Here is a 14183-nt window from a genome sequence, read left to right as displayed (position 1 = left end):
TTTACTGTGAATAACACTCATAGCCGAACATATAATCAATATTATCAACTATTGTAAAATATGAAAATTTGTACGCACCGACATTTTGATGTTTTTTCCAAACTTACATACAAATTTTTAGTGTTGCACAATAATTTATTATGCCTCATCAGAGGGTACCCATGCGAAGCCATGTGCAAATAAAAGGTATTAAACCAAAAATGAAGCACACGTATGAGCTTCTACTTCGGTTTGAAAATTGGTCTGTTTTGGTCGAGGCTTAACCCATTAAGTCCCACAACGAAGAAAATTCTCTCTTACGTTTGAGCTTCAATAATTTCATAAAAAAGGCAAAGAATTTATTGTAAAATGCGGCCGAAAAACGGAAACCAAAAATTTGTTATTACGCTTTATCGATATTTTTGGTTATCTTTTTGCTGAAATTATATAAATATTTTATTATTTCAGTAAAAAGGTGTTTGAATAGTTTATTTGTACACAAAATAAAAATATTTAGTACCAAATGTGGTGGATATTAAGCGAACATAAATGAAAGTTATGCAATGATATAAGCGTGAGAGGATATAAGTCAGAGAGGATATAACCGCGGTTCCACTGTACTTCAATTATTATGCTTCAACTTTAGTGTTATACAACAGAGTCATGTAAAATTGTATATCAGTAAACATTAACTTTTAATTTTATAAAAATAATATCAGTGAATTACTGAATCTTTGAAAAAAAACACAGTTTTTCAACAGATCTCCACGTTTCGAGACCCCCTGAATTCGAAAATCCGGTTTTCACGCTGGCGTCTGTCTGTCCGTCCGTCCGGCCGTCCGTATGTAAACACGATAACTCTCAAAAAATGAACGAATCAAATCCATCTTTGGCACACTTTTTTTAGGTCCTAAAAGAAAGGACGAGTTCGTGAACCAGCCATTTTTGATAAAAATTCAAAAAGTAAGCTCATTTTGAAAATTTTTGAGACCTCTTTTTTCTGAATTTGAAAATTCTATGTACGGATTTTCTTCAAAAATAGAAAATTCCAATTGTGATTGCACAAAAAATTATGAAAAATAAAAAATTACATTTTGTGGACACACTGTAGGATACGAAAAAAGATGAATTAACAAAAATTGTTATCCCAAAAAAGATCTATAATTTCGTTAAGAATAAATTCTTGATTGGACGTTTACTTTTTGTTTTATTCGCGAAAAATAAAGTTGAAAAAAATAAAATAAAAAAAAATGTGTGGAAAAACGACGAAAGTTACGAGAGAAAAAAATTCAACAAAACCTGTTTACAAATGTCTGTCGGAAATCGAGCACGCAGCGCGAGTGTTACGATGAGAATGTTTACCTCAAAGCCTATAGAGTTTTGATAAACTTAATCTTTGACTATACTTAACTAAGCAGAGAATTGAGAATATGAAGACGCATATAAATACTGCCATCTAAAAGAGATCTTTTTGATAAAGTTTTGTTTAAGCATTCCAAATGCAAAGAACAAATGTCCGAGCGCGAAGCGCGAGATTCAACCGTCGCACGCCCTAGGCGCGCTCAAACTTGCGAGCAAAGCGAGCCGCGGGCGATCAGAATGTGCCCACGAAGTGGGCGATTTTTATAATTAGATTCTGTTCGTAAAATAGCCCCATGCAATTTTTGTAATTGAAGACCCAAAGTACTTAGATCAGTTTCCATTTCAAAATTATCTTCAAGCAACGTTTAGTAATCGAGAGATTAATGCATTCATTAAATCCAAAATGAATTTGGATAGTATTATTAGATTCTTGTTATTTTTATATTCCTAACAGTAAATTCGCAAATATTGAGCACATTTTATTAACAATCAGAACAAAGAAGACTTACTTTGATAGGGTTACAAGAAAACGAAGCTTTAAACATGAAAGCCTAATTTTAAGCGTAGTAATTTTAACGCTGTGGTCGAATTTCCATGAAAAAATTAACAGCTGTCAGGAGCATCATTTTGCAGGTTCAAAACAAGTAGTATACCTTCTGTAGACCCGGAAGAAGAAAAGGGAGTTTTCATGGACTTCCTTTTTACTGAGTATCACGCAGACTTTTTAATGTGACAAAAGTATAATTCTATCAGCTGGAGAACAGTTAGGCATCCTCCATAGAGTGACCAAAATGACTTCTTGGTGATCGATTTTCCACGAGAGAGAAAGTCACTGTTAGCATATTGAAAATGCTAAACAGAACAAGCATTGAGTCATATAAGAGACGTGTTGTCAAACAAGTGTCCTCGGATGCGTGAGCACACTAAGTTGACTTCCAGAAATATATATGCTACGTACGTGTGAACTCGCTGCGCGAAAACACACTCTCACATACCAAAAATTTGCATTCGCACTAGCCACTGTCCCTTCCCCAATGAAAGGAGAAAAATTCTTGAAAAAATCAAGTATTTGTGGACATCCCACTGTTCTAGACGTACATTAAGTACAATTATTAGATAGAAGCACAACTTGAATCTAGATAAGTCAGTATAATAGCCTGAATAACATTTATTTCAAATTAACCGACGTGACGGCATGTTAAATCTGGAGCGTTCAAAAAGTTCAATCGTTGAAAAATGCACTTTGAATGTTACAGAATCCACTAAATAACACACTTAAAATCCCAGACGAGCCCCCAATGTTAATTACATAATATAAAGTTCATTTTTTTTGCAAATAAGAAGATAGGTGTCTAATGATTTTCTGATGGAATGAAATCTTTGTTTAACAAGTTAATAAACCAATTGAGCATTTATTTCATCTTTCTCGCAATTATACCAGATTTATGCTCGTAGATTACACTTGAATGTTTAATTATCCATTTTTGTGGCGATAATTACAATTTTGTACTTACTCGCGTCGGTTATAAACCATGAAGGATATTCCCTCATTTACGATTGTAAGCTTACTAATGATTTCGGTACCAGTCATTACACACACTTACACAAATACGTGTACAGAGAGGCGCTCACTCTCTCAGATAAAGATAAGCGAATCAAACCACATTTGATATAAGTTTCAATCTTAACATATACTTAATTTTTAAGCATTAGACTTGCCTTTTCTGAATTTTTAATGCAAAATTTGTAATCAGCGCAAAATTTTAGCTAAAATAAAAAAAAACTTCTCGATATTTAAGTGGTGGCATGAGATTTGTCCAATTATTATATTGTGGAAGCGTGACCGACTGTGGTCGTAAATAAACCGCTATTCTAAACAGTATTTTCGAAACTGATTTTTCGTAGAATTTTACAACGATCAGTATCACTATTCAGTTAATACTATTTACCAATTTCAGATGTGTATCGTGAAATGTACATTTTTTTATTAACAAATAACTTTTTTTTTTTAAAAAAGTATTATTTTGAGCTCACATTTTGCATATACTTTCAACTTAAGAAAACCCACATTTTCAGAGACTATAGCGTATGTGAATATACTTATTGCAAAAATAACTAGATTTTGCAAAACGGCAAATTCCTTTTGTTTAAACAATAAAAAATTAAGGAACCAATGTTATTAAATATTCCACTAGACCAGCAATAATAATTTTAAGGGAAAAAAGACCAGAATACAGTGCTCAAAATGTCGATTCCATGAAGAATTCACATTTTTTGTTTTAAGGGTAGTTTTCTGGTACTCGTGGGGGTGTGTCCATTTATTTGAGAATATAACATCTTAGTATATTGCGAAACAAGGGGCGAAAAGCGATAATTGCACGAGTGTGAAGTTAGCAGCCCGAGCGAAGCGAGTTCGGTTTTGATTCCTCTAGAATCAAACCGAAGGGCCTATGACAAAGCCATCGAACGCGTCCTCAGGTTGCGGATAGATGGTCCCTGTACCAAGGGTTTCTGCTGAATATGGTTACAAAAAAAAATAGGAAGTCGCGGACAATTGTCCAGGGGTGGTCCCGAAGGAATTAACCCCCAAGCGGTGTGTGAAAACCGTGCCGAAAGCTGAATGTCACCTCGGTAAGGTGTCTAGAACGGTGACTCTGGGATACCGGGCGACCTATCAGAGTATGCAGCCTTATCCTTGCATGAGGGGCTTTACAAGGACGGACGAACCCCTTTTCCTAGCTTCTCGTGGGAACAAAAATGAAAACACCAAGCACAGTTGTCTTTAGGTGGACGGAGCGACTGAATCGCGACTTGCTAGAGTTCTAGGATGTGAGTGTGGCCCGGAACGGGGTTACATGGCACGACTGCATGCTCTGTGGTGCGAGAAACATCCGGAGCTATCGCAGTTTTTGCATCAACGTCTGCGAAACCATGCCGAACTACTCCAGAAAAGAGGCTATGTAAGCGGAGCGCCTACTCTACCTCAGCTAGAACAAGCCGGCAACAGAGAAAGAGATGCGACGCTAAGACCAACTGCGGGCAGGCATCCGATAGAGAAAGAACGATGTTTTATGAACCGGAGAAACATCAACACTAAGGTTTCTCTAAAGCCTAAAGATCTGGCTGAAGTTAATGATGCGCTTCGTGGACACTTTTTCGAGGAATCCGACCTCTGGGCTATCAATTATTGTGCGTATAATGCAGCGAGAGCTTTTGCCAATGCGAACTGTAAAACAAAACCAACGGTTGATCATAAGACCAAAAGACGAATACATCAACTCGCCATAAAAATATGCTGGACAAAACAGTACGCGTCCTGCATTCAGTGTGTGATTGACTACATCACATCTGGTAGGAATTTTACCGCCAAGGTCTAAAAGTTCGCGCGCGAACTCCGGACCCGTTATCACACACTTAACAAGCCAAAGCTACTGACCACCAGGCAGCATATTGTTGAGAGCATACGAATATTATCTGATGCTAAGAGGAGTTCAGAGCGGCGAGAGAGAGGTGGGTCAGAAAAAATTAACAGTTTCTCTCTGACCCATCTCGACTCTTCCGAGACCCTTCAGTTACTGTTGACCACCCGCCAAAACCAAAGGAGGTCGAAGTATTGTGGAGAAAAGTCTACGAAGTGCAGCATAGACTGGACGAAGACTCCGAAAATATAAATAGCTTCAAGGAGCTGTGTAATTCCCTCATAACACCTGATGAAGAATGCCCACCCATAACTACCGAGGAGATGAAAAAAGTATTAAGAGGGATAAAGAATTATTCCGCTCCGGGACTAAATTGCATCAAGACCTTCTGGAATTACAGGCCAATCACTTATCTAAACACACTGTTTAAGATATTCACAGCTATCATAAATGATAGGATTGTTTGGGCAATTGAACCTGTGTGGTAAGAAATGTATGAACAACGAGCCTGAAAGAAAGTCGTATCGGGATGTTGGGAGAACCTGCTCATCGATAGATGTGTCTGCAAAAATGCAGCATTCTACCAGCGTGACCTACCGATGGCCTGGATTGATTACTGGAAAGCTTTCGATTCGACCTCCCATAGACTTATCTTCTGTCTTTTGGAAAGCTTAAGGGTTCATTCGTAAATCGTGAGGTGCATAGAGAGCTTGATGCCACTTTGCAAAACCAGATTTACTATCTCATCTGGAAAAATCGTGTGACAACTAACAAGGTCACCTTTCAGAGAGGTGTCTTTCAGGGCGACACCATGAGCCCACTCTTCTTTTGCCTTACATTATTGCCACTATCTCTAGCACTTCGCCATCCCGACGAGTGCTTTTGCGGCAAACTTTCAGATCGACAGTACAAGGTCACTCATGTGTTTTACATGAACCATCTTAATATCTATGCTAAAAACAAAGAGCAACTACATCTAGCTCTAGGAATTATCGAACGATATACTAAGGAAACTGGAATGAAATTTGGGTTACACAAATGCGTCAAGGTTTGTTTGAAGCGAGGAAAACCTAATGGCATCCCTGAAGACCCTGAACTCGTCGGTAGAAGCGCCACACGACACCTTGGCGCTGGAGAGTCTTATACATACCTGGGCGTGCCACAGAGCCGCATTCAGGATGTGACATCTATAAAGGACACTCTCCGAAGCAGATAAAAACGTCTCATCCGGCAGATTTGATCTTCTGAACTATCGGCGAGTATCTGCAAGTATCTGCAACAAACAGGCTCGCCGTCCCGCTAATACTCTATTCATTTGGAGTGAAAGGTTATGCGCATTAACAAAAGCATACATCTTAAGTCTTCTGTTCCGCGACTCTACATCTCACGCCGTCAAGGTGGTCGCGGAGTATTGAATCTTGAATGACTTCAAAACAGGATTATTCTGGGTACAGCACATAGAGTCGCAAATATAAGAGATCCTCTTCCTAACATGGTCAAGAAGCACGAAAAAGTGGCCAAATGAGCGTTTCTGTACAAAGCAGCAGAGGAGGCTGCTGAAACACTCGGACTTAACTTTAGTATTAGGGGTGAGTATTATGAATCAAATCTTATCTATCTCGAGTACTCACTCCTGAAAGCCCGGATTAAGAAAGCACAAGAGAAAAACTTACTTGAACAGCTCCTCGATCAGAGGATGACTTTGGCATGTCAAGATGTGTCATTTCCGCCTTAACATACCATCGCCACATTATGCGCCAGTACATTCCCGATTATAGTTGCAGGGCGTGCTATGCACACCCCGAGGATTTAGCACACATACTATCTAGTTGTCCAACTCATGCGAAAACGACCTACATGCAAAGGCACAATGCGGCACTAAGATTGCTTTATTACCATCTCTGTCACTCTTAGGGCATGAACCTTAATATGGGTCCTCTAAATGCTTCTAGGGAAATCGAGTCGTTTGCCGAGAATGAAAAGTGTCGCATATACTGGAACTTTATATTCTCGACAATTGTTTCTGTTGCACTCTCGGGGCCTAACATGGTTCTTCTTGACTTCTAAAAGGGAACCATGTTTGCTATCGAATTTTCGGCTCCATCTGACAAAAACATCATAGCCAAGGAGAATGAAAGGAAAGAGAAGTTTTAGATACCTTATAAGGGAGTTGCAACAATTGTACCCGGAATGTTCTGTTAAACTAATCGTCCTTATCATCGGCGCTCTTGGAGGTGCCAAGCTTTCACTGGTTAACAGCCTGATAAGCATCCCTGCGTGTCAACAATATGCTAAAACACTTGCGGGAAAAATGCAGAAGGCGGTCGTCCTTGGGTCGCTTCGTGTTCTCAGGGTGCACGAAACTTTTAGTATATTGCGCAACAAGGGGCGAAAGGCGACAACTGCACGACAGCGAAGTTAGCTGTCCGAGAGAAGCGAGGGCAGATATAACAGGATTGAAATTGTTGCCTCGCCCCGACTTGCGCATACACTTTTTCATAAAAAATTTATCGAAAATTTAATTTGAGACGCTTGAAACTTCTTTGCGTCTAATCAAAGTTGTTATTCTTTGTAAATACGTAAGCAGTGACAGATAGGTTAGAAAGACACGATTCTCGAAACGAGGTTCGATAAGAGGGAGAATGGATGCAGATAAAGTAGCATTATATATTTTCGATACCGATTACGGCGTAAAGTTACTTTCGCAGTCGCCTGTTTTTACTTTTTAGTCAAGGTTTGAAATTTAACTTTTGACCCGCTACAGGGGTATCGAAAGTGAAATTTTCGATACATGTGCCATGAACAAAAATATCCTATCATTCTATAAAGAGATAATTTGAGATAGAGGATATGGAATCATATTCTTGAATATTTTTCTCTCAGCTCAATATAAGGCGTATTATCTGTTAATCTCAAATATTAAACAAATGTTTTTAATATCATTCATTTTTTAATTTTTGGTTTGGACATATGAATGACAGGAAAGTGTGTGTACCTTTTTGTTTATAATTTCTAAATGAAGTCTTCTGCCATGATGAAACGCGGGAAACGACTGGGGCGTAAAGTAGTCAACTTTACATCAACTAGAGTTAAGATTATTTAAGATAAAATATCCAAAACTATTGCAGGCTGAAATTGACTTAATCGTACGATATAAGCAGATGTATGACTTTTTTGTTTTTGAAATAGATTATTACTCATGTGTTTAAAATATGTGTTGCAGCACATCGCAGCCGTTCATCCAAGAAGATCGAAGGATTCCTAATGTCCACACGTATGAAGAGGAAAAAATGCGAAGAAGACTTCGATTTTTCTTTATGAATCCAATTGAAAAGTGGCAAGCAAAACGAAGATTTCCATATAAGTTTATGGTACAAATAGTAAAAATTATTTTAGTCACCATACAACTGTGTTTGTTTGCTCACAACAACTATATACACGTCAATTATACTTGGGACAATCGAATTGCTTTTTCACACCTGTTTCTCCGAGGATGGGATGCCATTCAAGAGGTAAACAAAAATTGTTTGGTTTTATTAATTTTACATCAAATTTAGATAAAATTTCATCTCTAAAATTGGTTGTAGCCTAGCAAGACAAATGCACTATCGTTGCATAGTGGTTGCAAATCCAAAAAGCTGGTAACAATTCAAAATTTAGATCACACGACAATTTTTAAGGTTGGAATTGAATTTGGTAGATACATATTGTAATTTCATTTGAAGGATTTTTTGATTGGTATTAAGCAAGTGTGAGTGAGCATCGCGCACCCCCCACAGATCCTCTCACCCATGCCCGCTGCTCCGTGTCAATTCATGAACGTAGTATTGCTATGTCGTGCGGCTCCTCTCTCTCCCTCTTTTTCCATATCTGTCTCAAATAAGCGCCGCACTGAATTACTTTGACGAATCTTCGAGGAGTTTGAGCGGAAACCAACGGCATGAGTGCGCTTACCCCCCGCGCGGGGTAAGAGTGCCCCAAGGAATCAGGAAGGAAGACAGGTGGATCCACTGACGTTTGGTACTGACCAGGATAGCCCCCCAACGGAGATATCGAACGACTTGTCCACCCTTGGTGTGTCGGAAGATGTTCCGCTCAAAGAGGCCCTGAGTTTTTTGAGGTCCTATCCCTCCTGCCGAAACTCATCTCTGCGATAGCAAACACCTCTGCCCAGCCCCGAACTACAGGCTCCCTCGCAACGGAAGCAGAAGGGTTCTATGCGTCGATTGGTACATCTGGGCGGCACAGCAAAAGTCTGCACCATACCGAGGGCGAAACTGCAGGATCTACGAGTCACACCCAGATTGTCAGTCACATCACATTGTGGGTCCAGATCCACCGGGATTTACCTCCAAAGACGGTCTCCGCCTAAGACCTAGTCACAAAAGTGTGGGCGAAGTCCCACAACGGTGTCTTTGAAAGGGAATCCCCTTATCCGTTAATGATAACACATTGATCAGATTAACCAAAGAAGAACAACGTGTGGGTGGAATTCCTCCCAAATCCCACGTTGTTAGTAGCATTCCTAAATTTCACGTTGTTGTACTTGGGTTAACAATCAAATAAATTTCCATTTATTGACGGAAATTCTAAAGATAGTTGATATACAGTACGATCCAAATTTCAACGCGAAAATATTGTTGACGGAAAATGTTACAATTCAAATTTTTTAAGCGCAACGACCTTAAACTTTAGGGACGCTACATGAAACTTTACGTCCGCTACATCAAATTTTACGTCTGCTACACAGTTTCCCTTCTGCTAAGTACGATATTTCTTAATTTCACTTATAACGAAAAAATGTCAAGTTCAACAAACATTCTTTATCTGCTCGACATGCTTGTTTTCAAGGAATGTAGGACAAAAAATATCGTGTGTATCTAGGGCATACGGCTATTTTTGACTATTTTTTAACGTTCCCAGTCCAGTGACGTTCGCACGTATGCGAACTAGGACGGCTAGGACGGCATGAAACTTCACTCCCGATACATAACAAATTATGTTTGCTACACACAAACAGCACCACGCATGTTGTCCAGAAAACCAAACATGCTTTGTCTGCTTCACGTGCTTGTTTTCAAGGAGTGTAGGTTAAAATTTTTCGCAAAATTCGAAACTTTTTTTACCTACATGCTTTTGGAGTCACAGAATCATAGTATAGAGTAAGCACAGCGTTTCCATAGAGCATAGTGACAGAACGGAAGACTTTCAACTGCGTTTCTTAGATTGTCTTTTTGGATCCAGGGCGCGTCCCCAACGGTCAGATAAAGAAATATTGTCTGAAAACAGAGGGGAGGATGCAAATAAAATATATTGAGTTTAGCTATATGGAAGTGATAATAATGTAGCTTTCTAAGTTTATACGTCATAGCAATCGAGTGGCCTTAAGCTCGATGGCATGCCGTTGAAGAGTAGAAACCCACCGTCAAGCAGACTCTCAGCGAGATAAAATAAATAAGGGTAGACTGCTCTGGTCTGACGGGCAGACCGCTTTTTTCGAATTTGGCAGAAAACTGTCTTTTAATTTAATTTCGGACTTCGGATTTGACTGCTCTGTCTGTCAGACCACCTTTTTCGAATTTGGCGAAAAGAGAAACCTTTTACGGGCATTTTTTGAGGTTAGGGTTGAAACACGAGTCAATCTGATATTGCTGACTTCAAAATCAGAGTCAGCGGAGCATAAAATATAAAAATACACTGTTCTAGTCCGCTAAGCAGACCAGTTTCTTTTTTTGTAACTTAGCAGGAATCCGCCTTTTTACGGGTGTTTTTTTAGGCTAGGGTTCAAATACGACCCAATATGTTATTTCTGACTTCGGATTCGGATTCAGTGGCTCGAAATAAATAAGAATACACGGCTCTGATCTGCCAGATAGGCCAATTTCTTTTCTTTTTTTCGAATTTATTAGAAAACTTCCTTTTTACTGGTGTTTTTTGAGGTTAAGGTTGAACCACGAGCCCATCTGATGGCCAAAGAATGCCTTTTCTGCCCTTCGTTTTTTAATTATCATTAGGCGGCGAATATAATAAAATTCCCATCCCTCTCAAAGCCGACCGGAGCTGCCAAGCGTAACCTCAAATAAATTAAAAACTCAATTCATACTTGAAGCGTTAGAACGAACTCCACAATAATAAAATTGGTAAAATATAGTAGGATTGTACTATGTTTAAATTTTATCAGTTACAAAAATATAAAATCATGATTAGAAAATGCAAAGAATTATTTCTTACTACGGCCATCCACAGTGTGTGAATTAATCCTGACATCGTAGAATGACCAATGCTGTGTTTAATAAAGTTTTTTACCGCATTATTATTCGAAAAACAGTAAATAAAAGTAGCGAAATGTGCTAAATTAAAAGGGATTAAAAGTTTTATATTTGTTGATTTATAGCATCCAAAAGTATTTAAAAAAATATGTTTACCTCTGGGTACAGAATGGGATTCAATTTAAGAGATGGCTTCTACTGCTGTAGAGAATCAAAATGGGAGGACAAGAAGGGGATGCAAAGTTATTTAATATTTGTCACGTTACCACTGGATGCATGAAGTTTTCCAATAATTTTTAATTGAAGCCTTATTACCGTGTCGTTCAGACCACTTTTTTGAATGCTGTGTTTGGTGACACATGCCACTTGATGGTTTGACAAAATAGCTTTGTTTTTGGGAAAACGACTGAATGTTCACAACAAATTATTGCATAAAAAGATTTACAAATCAGCAAGATTCATATGTAATTTGGTTGAATACAAAATTAATATAATAGACTTAGTAATAATATCAAATGTAAAGCAATAATAATAATAATTTAAGAATAAAAATACATGATCTTGGAAACCTCATGGCCGCGTGGCAAACTTCACCTCCAAGTTATTAAATTACTTTTTGGGAAAAGCCCAATACCTATACCTGCATCACTTTAAGGGCATTGAAATAGACACTACTCTATGTTTCTCTGAAATAAGGATAGCTGTCAGTATTAATAGATAGCCGGCCTGGACGAAAGGACTGTAGTCTTCTGGCGAACAGAAAAGATGAGGTTAAGACATATTTAAGACAGGCCTATACCTGCCTACACTTTAGTCTTAAGTTGGTATTTCTTTTCACTAGGGATGGAATGGGCTTTCTAAGCTAAATGCTTTCGCGGCTAATAACAAATTTGCTTTCTTGGAAAATGATGCTGAGAAGTTCCTCAATCTTAAAGTAATGAATTCATACCGGTTGATACGTAGTACGTGTAGATTTCTTTGTATGATAGCATCTATTCAGTTCTCGATGAGGATGTGCTGGCCTGAATTATTAGGAAAGCGGTTAATTTACGACAACCAGTTTCGGCAGAAGAACAAAAAAACTTCACCTGTGATTTTAGCCAAGATACCACGTTGGTGGCGGTGGTAAACACAGTGAGCATTGGTCTCGCTTGAGATTTTTTAGCCACTTTTACTCTATGTCATTTCAATTTTGCGATTCTCTGATTGTAATTCGGCCACCTTCGCCACTCCGCGTGGACTCACGCAGAACTAAAACAGAGTCGTATGATATAAAACGACATTAATATTTTTGATGCCTGTATTTAAATTTCCGTTGTCATAGTGAAGAGGAGTGCTGTCTATATTTTTATTTTTATTCAACACTAAAATGTATTGTATGTCCAGGAGAGGGCGTCATATAGTAATGTTTTAATTAAATTATATCCACTTTATATTTCACTGATTTTGTAATTCTGTACTTTATATAAGAGTATGTTTCTTAACTTCTTTTATTAACCATATCAGTAGATAGATAAACGTTTATTTTTCGGCCTGCTGGCCTTAAAAAATTGACTTGCTTACACTTCCATTTTTTCACAGAATTTTTTTACAGCTATCTCTTACAAATGACCATCGATCCACCCCTTATAACTAATCCGCTCGCTCCAATATCCTGACCTTCCTCGCTGCGCGTCGCCTCGCACTCATGTCTCTCTTTTCTTGCTATGTCTCGCATTGCCAGTCTCTGTCTCCGCGGCTAACGCCTAGTACGTAACAATTATTTACAATATTTACAGTTTTCTTACATCTTGTTCCTCTCCGATTTACAATCCTTCCTTCTCCAGTCTTCTTCCTCCTTCCTTCTCTTCTTCTCCATCTTTCCCGCACAATTCACACATTCTCTTCTCTCCTTCTGCCTTGTCTTTCTCCATGCCATTCTTTTGAACCAACTCATGTACCTTCTTTCCTTCCTTGTGCATCCTTCTCACTTCATCCATCTTCAATCTATTCTTTCTAAAATACCTTCCCTTATCCACCTCCATCTTTGCACCACTGAGCCTGTTCTCCTTCTCCCACCAACACTCCCTAAACAGTTTACTTCCCCCCTCTTCCAAAATATTTTCCTCATATTTACACGCTCGACTCCCTGTTATAATCCCTAAACTCGTTCTTCCGGTCTCCCTCCTGACAATATAGTTCGGCGTATTCCTTGCCAACTCCAGGGTCCACTTTACATACCCCATTCCTTCGAAACAGGAAGCTCTGGTACACAAACTCTTTCACCTCCTGCACCGCTTTTCTCTTCCACTTCCACTCCCCTCCCTTATCTCTCCGACTTCCTTTCCCGAACACCATAAACTTTGACTTATCCGCATTTAACTCTAATCTATTTTTGTACAAGTACCTTCTCAACCTTTTCATCATCTCATTTAAAGCATCTTCGCTCTTTACTGCCAGTACTATGTCATCTGCATATGCGAGTGACCATATCCTGACTCCTCCTACCCTAACTCCTCCTACCCTAACTCCTCCTACCACTCCGACCACTATCTTACTTTCCAAATCCAAAATAAAAATTACAAAAAGCGTTGGGCTCAGCGGGCACCCTTGTCTGAACCCCCTATCTATCCAGAATCCCTCAGAGATTCCCTCCCCTCCTCTCACCCTATCTTTCGTCTCCTCGTATACCTCCCTTACCCTCTTGATCAGGCCCGTCTGCACTCCCCTCTCTTTCATTTACTCCCACAACCTCCCCCGTATCTACAGAAGGGAAAGCGCTCTTTAGGTCTACAAAAAAGGGGAACACTTTGGCACCCTTCTTGGTTAGTTCTCTATCCACCACGTGCTGCAAGACGTGTGCCAAACAGCAACGCTTCGTTCTATACTCCGTCCAGCGCTGTACCTTTGATTTTTTCAACTTCCTTATCTACATCTCTATCTCCTCGCCATTCAGCTCCTCTTAATCTACCTCCCTCATTTTTCTAATCCCCTTATCTCCCTTCCGTATATCTGACCCCTGAAATGAATCCTTAAAAAATTTCCTCCAGTCGTCGCTCCCCATCTTCTCACTTATCCTCAGCCTCTGTCCTCCATCCAGTCTCTTAGAATCTCCCCCTCTTTATTTATTATCTTATCCTTCGATTTTCTTCCGAAGCTCATCCCTTCCCGGTAC

The 14183-nt window shown here is 39.1% G+C and overlaps 1 protein-coding gene across 2 annotated transcripts in view; it reads left to right on the top strand.

Moving 5' to 3' along the window:
• LOC117176008 (mucolipin-3-like) overlaps positions 1 to 14183 on the top strand; it is a 203024-nt gene that overhangs the window by 114875 nt on the left and 73966 nt on the right. For both annotated transcript variants that reach the window (XM_033365951.1, XM_033365952.1), the window contains exon 3: positions 7984 to 8272. In XM_033365951.1, the coding sequence (XP_033221842.1) occupies positions 7984 to 8272 (289 nt within the window). The remainder of the gene's footprint in view (positions 1 to 7983; positions 8273 to 14183) is intronic.

The sequence above is a fragment of the Belonocnema kinseyi genome, chromosome 7 (genome assembly GCF_010883055.1).
Source record: "Belonocnema kinseyi isolate 2016_QV_RU_SX_M_011 chromosome 7, B_treatae_v1, whole genome shotgun sequence".
NCBI lineage: Eukaryota > Metazoa > Arthropoda > Insecta > Hymenoptera > Cynipidae > Belonocnema > Belonocnema kinseyi.
Note: the sequence above shows the minus strand (reverse complement) of the source record. Positions and strands in the feature narration are given on the sequence as shown.